Source organism: Fragaria vesca, linkage group LG7 (assembly GCF_000184155.1).
Source record: "Fragaria vesca subsp. vesca linkage group LG7, FraVesHawaii_1.0, whole genome shotgun sequence".
Lineage (NCBI taxonomy): Eukaryota > Viridiplantae > Streptophyta > Magnoliopsida > Rosales > Rosaceae > Fragaria > Fragaria vesca.
Window position 1 is genome coordinate 12,719,800 of NC_020497.1, and position 11,959 is coordinate 12,731,758.

The window sequence follows — 11,959 nt, forward strand, 5'->3', positions numbered from 1 at the left end:
ATGTCATCATCTTCGTCTTCTCTGCAGATTGGTTCTGAGCCCAATAAATCAGATCCCAATAAGAAAAGGCGTCGTAGTGAGGCTTGGAGTCAAGATGTTGATGAAGAGATTCCTTCACAACAGAAAGATCAAGTTAGAAGTATAACAACTTGGCCCGAGGATGATGAGCAATTGCAACAACTCGAGAAGCTCCAGGAGGATAGAAAATCACTACAGATATACCGTTATCGTGATGCATTGCTCGACATTGTTCAACGCAATCAGGTTGTTATTATTTGTGGCCAAATTGGGTGCGGGATTACTACACAGATACCCCAATATTTACTCGAGACTGGATATGGCAAAGAAGGGAAAATTGGATGCACACAGCCGCATGGGGTTGTTGCTATGAGTGCTGCTTCCAGAGTTTCTAAAGAAGTGGGTGTCGAGCTCGGGCACGAGGTGGGATATTCCATTTCTTTTGAGGATTGCACATCTGAAAAGACTGTTTTGAAATATACGACAGATGAAATGTTGTTGCATCAACTCTATCGTGAACCAGATTTGATAAGCTATAGCGTGTTGATGGTGGATGGTGCCGGTGAGAGAACACTCTCAACTGATATCCTACTTGGATTATTAAAGGATATTATTCGGTTTAGAACCAAACTTAAGGTAATCATCTGCACCGGAACTACTGATCATGTTGAAAAGCTGAGTGGTTTTTTTAATAAAGTTCCTATTTTCAAAATCCCAATACGAATGAGTAATGGTCACACAATTGAATACATAAAGGCACCAGTAGCAGATTACTTGGATGTAGCCATAGACACTGTACTTCGAATCCATGCAACAGAACCAACTGGGGGAGATATCTTGGTCTTCCTCACCGATCATGAAGAGATTGAAACAGCAGAAGAAGAACTCAAGCTAAGAGCTGGCTTAGCCGAAGAGCTGATTATCTGCCCAGTACATGAATACTTACATGTTGAGCTTCAAGCAAAAGTTTTTAAGCCCACACCTCAAGGGGCCAGGAAGGTTTTCTTTTCCACAGTGGCTATCGATAGGGTAAAATACGTCATTGACCCAGGGTTTTGCAAGAGGAAGTGTTATAATCCAAGAACTGGGATGGAGTTAATGCAAGTCGCTCGCATTTCAAAGGCAACTGCATTGCAAAGGATGCTGGTAAGTGAAAGGGGAAATCGAATGGCACCTGCCAAGTGCTTCTGTTTATATACTGATTGTACGTATGACAAAGATTTTAGTGAAATCACAGTGCCAGAAATTCAATGGACTAACCTTGCAAACGTTGTTCTTAGGCTTCTGCATCTCGGGGTTAATTTATCACAGTTTGAGTTTATTGACCCTCCACCTGCTGAAGCATTAACAAAAGCCTCAGAGGTGTTACTTATACTAGGTGCTACAAATACTGAAGGTGAGCTTACTTGGGTTGGTGTACAGATGGCGGACATCCCTTTGCATCATATGTTGTCCAGGGCGTTAGTTGCTTCAATCGAGTACAAATGCTCAGCTGAGGTGATTTCTATTGTTGCCATGCTTTCCTCCGGTGATGCTTCAGTCTTTTGCCAACCACGGGACAAAGCTGTTGATGCCGACAATGCACGATTGCATTTTCAATCTGAGATCGTGGGGGATCACATTGCATTGCTTAAAGTTTACAATGCATGGGAAGAGACAAATTACTCAACACAGTGGTGTCATGAAAACTACATACGAGTTAGGAGCATGAGGAGAGCAAGATACGTTCGGGATAAGCTTGACCAGTTGTTGGAGAAGGTCGGAATCAAGCTCACCTCAAATCGAGATAATTTGGAGTCTATAAAGAAGGCTATTACCTCCGGTTTCTTACCTCATTCTGCAAAGCAGCAAATCAATAGATCTTATAGAACAGTCAAAGAGCCAGATTCACCAAGTATCCGAATACATCCCAACTCAGGGATGGCACAAGTGCTCCCGAGATGGGTTGTGTATCATGATTTGGTGCCCACAACCGGAGAATATATGAGACAGGTAACAGAGATCAAGCCAGAATGGTTGGTTGAATTAGCTCCACATTATTACCGGCTAGAATATGCACTGGATGTGGTTTAAAAAATATGCCTAGCCTCCCTCTCAAATGTAATACTTTTCTATTGATTCTCAAGGAAAGGAATCACTCTGTATGTGTGTGTTGTTTTTCTTTTGGTTGGGTTTAGACTTTAGACTGTTATTTATCATCTGGTTCGGTTTAGACTATAATCAGTTCACTAGTAGTTCTTCAGTTAATATCTTCAAACCAATCCTTATGCTAATTGCTTATCTTTTTGGTGCATGTTTTCAGTGCTTTGGATGATGTTGAGTTCGTCAGACCATATTTGCAATGGGCCGTTTCTCATAGGAAAGCACGTTGACATATGTAAATTAAAATTTGCAAGCTGACAGTAGCTAGCTGGGAACCTAACCCTTCAGCCAACCTCTTGATAGTTGATCCTCCTCCTTTTACTCAAGTGAGTGAACATCTTGCAAGAACAAGTGGTTTTAGAAACTGAGATGCAGTTGATTTACTGGTTTTGATTTTGCAACAATGAACATCCTTTAGAATTCATATATGAAATGTCAGAAAACTGCTGGCAAAGCCATGATCATGCATACGTGGTTAGGGGTATTTGACAATATTGACAGTACTCTGAGATCCAATACGACTATGACTTCTTTTGCTCCATCTAGCCTGCTTCTTTGGCATTGTGCCTCTCAGCAACTGCCTCCTTCTGCTAACCAACCATGCATCTTACTTGTTATCACTAATTCATTTTTCACTAACAAATGAGAACAAATATACAAAAAGAAAATAAGAACGGCAAAAAGCAACAACTAATTATGTTGGCTTCCTTACTTCTTCTCATGTTTACTTGGGTTCTTTTCCATTGCCAAAGATACATACTAGTTTGATGTGAGAATTTCGGGAATATTTGGGCTTCCTCTACTGCATTTGCTTAGAATTTTAACAAAAATGAACATGTAATTCATTTATTTGCAGATCCAAGTGAAGAATGCGAGCTGGCTGTGCCATTCTAAGCCAATTGTTACAGTAAATGGGATGTTCCCTGAACTACAATCTGCGCTAGAGAAGGCGATAAAATTCTAGTTAATGTTACCAATTGTGCACAGTACGTACAAATTAATGTCAACTCATTTGTAGATTTTGAATATCAAGTTGAGTGTAACATATTATGATAGTACGAGTCCCTATATCTGTTAATTAGACATGGTGGATTCATTTTCCACAGTCTAAAGCAATAATGCATGACCAAGACAAGAGCAGTGACACCTACAATATAACAAGCACATGACAAAGAGGAATTCTATGGTGGCATGCTCACATCATTTGGCTGAGAGCCACTATCTATGAAGCATTTTTCATTGTGCCCAAACAAGGGACTGGCTTTCCTTGCCTCAGCCTTATAGGGAAACTAATCTTAGGTGAATTTAAGCCATTGACTTATTGTTAGCTCTCATATCTATTTGCTGCTTTTTTGTTTTGTTTTGTAAATAGTATCGGAGAATGGCGGAGGAATGATGTTGAAGAGGATTGTTAACAGATTGGAATCTGGGAAGCCAAGCCAAGGCACACTTTCCATGCTTTGAGAAACGTAAGTCCCATCCATGCTATATTACCACTTTAATTGTGAACCAAACATTCAAGAAGAATAAACACGATAAGTTTGTATATGAAATCAACATCTTTCTATAGCACAACTGTTTACACCTTCAATATGAAATTTTGCATTGTAAGTTCTCATTTTTGCTATCTCAGATACCTTTGCAATGGAGGTTTAACAAGGAATGACTAACTACGGATCATCAATGTTGCACGCCTGCACTCAATGATGAGCTATTCTTTGTAATCGTTGGCCATAAGTTGACAATGGTAAAGGTCGATGTAGTCTGTGCCAAACCATTTACATCTCATATGATACTAATTGCACCAGGCCAGACCACAAATGTTCTTGTTCAGGCAAACCAACTTGCTACGCTAGTAGATAGTTCATGGCTGCAAGGCCATTCATGGACACCTAGTCCTTTCCCAACTTCCAGCACTCAATGACACAGCTTTTGCACATAGCTACAGCGCTAAACTGAGAAGACAACCACAAGGCACCAAACATAAGTAAGGAACAATGAGGTAGCCTCATAGAAACTACGTACTTTTTGAACAACCTCCATAGAAATGGAGGAACAGCTTTTTGCCACATTGTGCATATGTTTAAATGGAGGTAGCAGCTTTTTGAATAACCTCTATGGACATGTAACACCTCTGCCCACTTAATTGCCTAATGTCGTGCAAGTGACATGGAGGATTAAGTAACCCCTAGCTGTAGTTGCAGCTGCATTTGCCACTTTTTGTATAGATAGAAGTGGAGGAGCCAAATTTGGTCCAGCAAAATGTGTAACATATTTTTTTGAACACTCAAACTATTTTGATGGCTGCCACTATGTAGTTTAACAATGAAATGATCACTGCATACTAAAATGATCAGGAAGCTTATTTGATCGTTGTACTAACTATTTTGATGTTCATACTTGTAAAATCAAACTGCCTTATATCAATTTATTGAGAACAAAACTGGCTTATATCTAAATTTTCAATTCAAGTCATCACCCGGAATCGGTTTCCTCTAGTCTTATATCTTGTATTAATTTTAGGGTAAAAGTTATAAATGGTCCTTGTGGTTCGGGGTCATGGTTACGTTCGTTAGCGTGATTTAAAAATGATTAATTTTGGTCCTCGTGTTTTGTATATCGACTAATTATAGTCAAATGATAACATTTTATCTACACCGTTAATGAGGCACACATGTGCACGTCACATGTTGAGGCAATTTGTCCAGAAAATAATGAATGAAAATAACCATAAATTCTAACACCCACAATCAAAATAAAGTTAATCGGCGGCATGATTTATCCCAGATATTTGCATTGGAACTCAACCCTTGGTGCGATTAGATGTAAAATTTAAAACCATTCTTCATCTATCAAATTGCAAAAATGGCATTAGATTTAAAATTTTATATGGCATGGTTTGATGATTCTAGTATTCGATATTCTTCTTCTCCATCAATTGCATACAAAACTTTGGCAATTTGTAAAAGGGTCAAAACTATTATGATGAGGAAGTGAGAATTAGGGAGATTAATTTGATCAATAAGACAAAAAAATAAGGATAAGACGAAGAAAGAAATTCTTTTAATACGCCATGGGCCCATGGCAATTATGCCTAGCTTTGGGAGTTCTTCCTTATTCTTAGTAATTTGCTTTTTCATTTTCTTTATAATTCTATTTAACTTTAATTTTTTCTGTTTGATAAGAAATGTATAAGACATAATTATCTCATCATATGATGTCAGTGTGTGAACCTTACTAACGGCGTTAACTAAAATGTTATTATTGGACTATGATTAGTCGATATATAAAACATGAGGACCAAAAGTAATTATTTTTAAACCACAGTGGCAAACATAACCATGACTTCAAACCACGAGGACCATTTATAACTTTTATCCTTAACTTTATAACACGAAGTTTCGTAGTATAATGTGCATATCTGCTATACAACTCGCTGCAACACGCGGGCAACTTTCTAGTCCTAGAGTAGTCCCTCTTTTTTATTTTTTAAATAAAGGGTTCGTGAGGTTGCCTGAAGCATTCATTAATGAATTGTCCTAAACCCTTGATTATCATAAACATCTAGAAGAAGTCACGAAATAATATCAAAAATTTCTAGAAAGTACATGTATTCTAACAAATACTAGCTAATAAACAATGCTGCTCATATGATGCAAGCGCTTTCTGGCTGTGGATAAATCAATGAAATTATCTGTTCTTTATAAAAACTTTATTTGCTTTGAAATAGTGGTGACGTAATAAAAAAAATTATTAGACATATAACAACACACACAAGCTTATTCTCCTAAAAAAAAACTATAACAATTATATTTGTCATTATTGTGTTCCGATATTCCAATAATCTTACCAAAAAAATCTAGCACTCATAATTTGGAGGAGTATTGTGAAGCAGCCAATATCCAATAGTATGTCTCCCAATAATAATGTAGGAATCCAAACTTACTTATCAGATGTGCTTCATCTAAAGTTAGAAGGTTCAACTAAAGCTTAGAAAGCACCACACTCCTTATTGAAAATACCGAGCTTACTTGCTGATACCATCAAATAGGAGGCATGGTTAAAAAAATGACTTGTTATACTTCTAGAAATATTGACCATAAAAGTGGATTTGTTCAACCCAATAAAAGGGGAAACGTGAAATGTTGACCAAAATAGAATGTGTTACTCGAAGCTTTAGAAAATATTTTCCTTCGTGTGTGTGTTAATTTATAATTTTATATAATCGATCAATATCAATCATGATTGAGAAAGAATGATAGGTCCAAATACCAATTTTGTTACTATGAAATTGTGAATAGAAGCACGGAAGAGAAAATGCTAGAAATAACTTTTTATACATTGTAGTTAGAAATAAATCTCTGATTTTTATCAAAAAAAAACAGAAAGAAGTAAAACAAAAGTTTGATAAAAATGAAAAGAAAAAAGAGAAAAGAAAAAGAACGAATAAAATCAGTATTTGATGAAGGATAAAGTGTAGAGACAAAGAGATAGCAAGAGAATCATCATCTTATTCATTGATAGGTGCCCTTTATATAGGGAATTACACAATACCAATATGGTAAAGATATGAATACATAGATCTAGTCTAACTACATATCCTATTGGCATAAGGCCAAGACACACATAGAGAATATCCTAGAACACTCCCCCTTGTGCCGCGCGCTGATATGCCGATGGTGCTGATTTATTGCCTCGTCAAAAACCTAGTCAAGTCACAAAAACCCTGTGGGAGAAAAACTGAACCTTGATCGTAGGAGAAAAATAGTACAACGCACCCTTCACATTTGATAGTGACATGTATTTATGTGCTAGACTCCCCCTGAAGTTCGCACCCCCCCTGATCTTTACATCAATCATAGGGCTCTTCCTGATTATTACTAATCACGGAAGTTTCAACAACTTAGCATGTCAATGCTTTTTAACATGTCTTCAAATGTGGCATTGGGCAATGATTAACTAAATCATGCCGTATTGTCCTCAAATGATATTTTACACTTAGATCTTGAGGAGAAGGTCGCTTGTGAACTCAAAACATAAGTTCGTGCAGGAAATCAGATTCCGCGCAGCATGACCTTCAATTACTAGAACAGTCGTAACTTCCTCTAGGAAATACATATGAACGAACCGTAAACGGTTTTGGAAACTATACTCATTTAGCTTTCCAACCGTATATTACACACATTCTGGTTCATCAGGAGCTGTTCACAAAGTCCCGTCGAAGTTGACTGTTTTGCCAAAATCAGATTCTCAGACAGATTCGTCCTACTTTACGAAAATGGCCATAACTCACTCAATATGATAGGTATGATCAAATGGTTGGTGTCTCTGGAAAGTAGACACATAGACCTTTCCAATGGTACTAATTTCACCATTTTCTAGTGAGTGAGATTTCCTATAGGTCCCGTGGAAGTTGACCTACAAAACTTGGCAGATTCTGATTTCGCTTTTGATGTGTCTTTCTTATGTAGGGATAGAATAAGCCTCAACCTTTCATACCATTAAGTATTGAAAAAGGAGTTACTGCCATTACATTGGCGTTGCGTGGGCGCATAGCTACACTTAGCTTTACAACTTTTCATAGCGAATGAGATGTCAAGTCTTTCGTATTGTGTTGAGTACATTGATGCGTCTTATTGTACTTAGATGGGAACTCCATCTCTTAACACATATTTGTCATCTTGCTTTAGACAAAACAACGGATCTCTCTTTAGAGCAAAGACCTTGACTAATCATGGGAGTATATGTAGGCCTCACTAGTTATAGAGCGCCTAAGCCGATTGATGGAAAATTATCATCAATACAATCATTGAGTGTCTTATCGAGACCGTGTCTTACCAAGATCTATTTCTTCGGATGTTGATACATATTGGCATCTCTTGATCCATCAAGAGTCCATGTAATTCCGGAATGAACACGCAAAGGCATAATTCACCATATCCCTTCCAAATCAAGTAGAGTCCATGTGCGTTTCAATACATTTAGCAAACGCATGCTCCTGTGGTTTGGAGCCACTTGATTCGGGTGAATGAAGTCCATTTAAGATCTTCATGTATATCTATAATCCCATAGAGATGTTATTATGACCACATTCATAGGCTGCATGTTCAGTTATTCGGAAACTACCAAACTGACAAAGTAGTGGAGTTCAATGACATCCATTACGAGAGCATATCTCATCGTAGTTGATCCCAGTGCGTGTTAGTGAAAGACCTTGCGCCATAAGGTGAGTCTAAGCTCTTACTCTCACTACGCTATCTAACAATGGCATAATTGATAGGGTTTAGCTTGCGGTGTCGGCATCACCTGTCCAAGGACCTATCTCTTTGTTAATGCTGGATCGTATCTTTCCATTAGGCCAATCAACTAAGTTGATATCCATCAACGAAGGGTGGTTCGATAGTAGACTCATTATCTCACGTCCTCATGTACACTAGTGTAATACTTGTAGAGATCTCTATATGGATTGGATTTGACATTGAGGCGTCCCCCAACGATAATCACAATTCAGACTTCATGAGACGGATTTGAGTATCACTGATCAATGGATCAGGTTGTGCCAAGCTCGCTTTCTTTCTAGTGCAAGACAATATCGAACCTAAGGGCCTCCCTCATTTTAGGGAGCCACACGGCCTTGTGACACTAATTTTGCCACTATATGGCGTCACCATATCACCATCCATGGTGATGGCATCAAGACCAACACTTTTTGGTCGCGCCATGTACTTTTGTAGGACATCAATCCTTGCAGACATATTTGCAGCATGTGATCTCGTCACTTTAACACTATAAGCATTTGGGATCAAGATGAGACTTAGTGGGGACAAACCACGACAATTCACGTCGTTCCACTTGAACACTTGTGTTCTTATCTTCCCCTAACGGCGGGAATATTGTCTCATCAAAGTGACAATCCGCAATTTAGCGGTGAATGAGATCGCCTGACAAGGTTCCTACATATGCGGATTATAGGTGGAGGTTCATATCCAACCTAAACTTATTCATCTCAAATGACCCATCATTGTACGCAGTGGCAATGCGATTTGGCACCTAGAAATAACATCTAGCCGAGCTCAAGGATTGGAGATCCGTTTCAATCCTGCGAGCTCAAGGATTGCAATTTCGTGTCAATCCTGGTACACAGTCACGAGCTGTAGTACAACAAAATTCAATGATGGTAGGTCGTAGATGAATAGTAAAGCTGCATGCAAATATTGCATAGCCCCAAGACGCGATAGAAAGAGTGGTGCGCATCAATAATGTTCGAGCGACAAGCTAAAGTTGCTTGGTCGTAGCCTCGGTGAGACCGTATTGTGTGTGAACATGGGGTACAGAACACTTCAACTTACATCCCGATGAACTTCTTTAAAGAATGGGTAGTGAGCCCGTAGAAGTATAAGCAGTATAAGCAGTAGAAGCAGTAGATAATAGTGTAACACGTGACCAGTGTGTTAACACGTCAACCAACACCATAAAGCATAAAAAGGTATCCGCAAGTTGGTTTTATCTATCTACATAGTTTGATGTAAGAATAGAATGTTCACTTTTGTGTTATTTAGCGTAGGAGGGTCTCACTCCTTATTTAGCTAAAGAATAGGGTTTCAAAACGAGCAATGAGCATTGCAGGGGGCCAATGCGACATCGAGGAAAGGCCGGTGCACCTCAATTGCTTGAGGAATTGACCGGACGACCTCCAGGAAGTTGGAGTTGTGTTCGGGTGACGTCAATGTCCCCCGGGTCACCACCATGCTTCATGGTGATGATAGATCTCGAATGTCTTCGTTTTGAGCGGAAGAATGGATGTCCATGAGAATTTCTCAAAATTTGGACCATTATATCTCTTCCAGGTTGACCAATTTGGTCAAACCAAAGCCTATATGAGTCGGTGTCCTAAATATCATGTTTGGCGACAACATGGGATTCGATATTCGAATCGTAGTGACATACAGTTCACTAGATTGACTCATGAATTTCTCCAAGATGCGCTTCAATTCGCATTCATGAGGAGGTATACACAAAAGAATTCTTGTTCATTCTCACAATGTGTTTTCAAATGAAAACCATTAGCATGAATGTCTTTAAAGCTCAACATGGTTCCTTAGAATGTTGTGGATAGTTCCACTGTCTGCGAAGCACTCAATGTCTCTATGAGACATAACTACAAGGAGTAGATAGGCGAGTAAATAGTTCTACTTGAACCATCTAGAAGGATTGAAAGAAGCTACGAAAAGCTGCAATCCCGAGAGTGCATAAAAATTTCCGCGCAGAAAGACCTTTGCGCACTAAAACAGCCATAACTTCTTCGTTAAAATAGATATGGACGAACCGTGAAAAGTTCTGAAAACTAGACTCATAGAGCTTTCCAATAATATAAAGCTCACTGTCTGGTTCGTCCGGAGCTGTTCACAAAGCTCAAACGAAGTTGACTGTCCAGAAGGGACAGATTGCTGTTTTTCGCAGATTTGGCATGTGCGAAGCTGTGAAGCTTGCAGGTGGCGTGTAGGCTTTTGCCTTAGCCAAAAGTGACGTGTGTATGATCAAAACCAAGTCCTTTCGATCGTTCTAAGGTCGTAAACTTCATGACTAGTTAGCAAAAGCTCCCTGACATGAACATAAACTAACTCACAGGACCTAGAGGATCTGATCATGATGATAATTTTCCAGCTTTGATAAGTCTTCAACATCTTTTGCAAGACGGAAATTGGTTTAATAGCGTAGGGGGATCCAAAATCAAAAGCTTTCGGTAACTCCAAGTCAGTATGACTAGGCATGTCCGTGGAGGGTCGGTAGTGCGAGACACACTTAAAACCACTATCTCCTTAATTTCGGACAATTCTAAAACATCACACTGAGCTTGGATGAGCCTAATTGAACAATTGATGATAAAAAATCAGCTATAGGGTAGAAGACTTAACCGGAAACACGTGGGCGATCCTCCTTAAGGATGCAGTGCCATGAGTCACCTTCAAAGGAAGGGACCAAAATCGGCACAATATGTCATGTTTCTAAGGGATGTAAGTGTACATCTTGATTGTAAATCAATATGAACCATAAGAGGAGAATAGTTTCACTTCGAAAAAATTCTCAAGGCATTCATTATTGCTGATGTGAGTACATCGAGGTCTCAAATAGACAAAGGACGTCGATACAACGCCTTAGTACATAAAGCTTGGAACGAAAATCAATGTCTAGCCGATGACGTCAAAGTCATGGGTAGCTAGAGCAGGATCTGAATCTTTGATATTGGCGATCATGAGGATGACGTTCTCGTTCTCATATTGATTTTCCATACCTTTTTGTATGCATTCACAATTTAAAGGAGTTTGACAATCTTGAACCAGTGATCCGAAGATCCACAACGGTTACATTAATGTCATGAGCTGACGTGAGTAATTTTGACAAAATGGTGTCTAGACCGGGAGTGTCGCTATTAGAGCCGGCAACACCTCCCCCTCTTTTCTAGACATTGGCACGACGTTTTCTGCCGTTGCCATGACCCATATTGTTGTCCCCACATTAGGGGATAATCTCAAATAAGTTTATCACATTAGCGTATATACAATTCCTGTTTGTATGATCAAAATCAAGTCTCGTTGGTAATTCCACACCAACTTGGAGGACCTAGAGAACTTGATGATGATCGAATCCGCTAAAAATTATGGATCATGATGCCACAAAAGATCATCGACAATATGTAGTCAATTAAGGTGGTAAGCAATCCACTTAACTAATAACTCAACAAGTAGAGTTATATGAACGTTTCGAGAAACGCTCCATGAGTGCATTCCACAGTACTTTG

The 11,959-nt window shown here is 38.9% G+C and overlaps 1 protein-coding gene across 1 annotated transcript; it reads left to right on the forward strand.

The window, feature by feature from the left end:
- Positions 1-2,091, forward strand: LOC101309405 (putative pre-mRNA-splicing factor ATP-dependent RNA helicase DHX16-like). Its single transcript, XM_004308635.1, has one exon. It carries the CDS (start codon positions 1-3, stop codon positions 2,089-2,091), a length of 2,091 nt encoding a protein of 696 aa, XP_004308683.1.
- The last annotated feature ends 9,868 nt before the right edge of the window (positions 2,092-11,959 follow it).

Bases quoted from the DNA above. Each gene is read 5' to 3' on its own strand.
- LOC101309405 (XM_004308635.1), top strand. From the start codon at position 1: ATGTCATCATCTTCGTCTTCTCTGCAGATTGGTTCTGAGCCCAATAAA.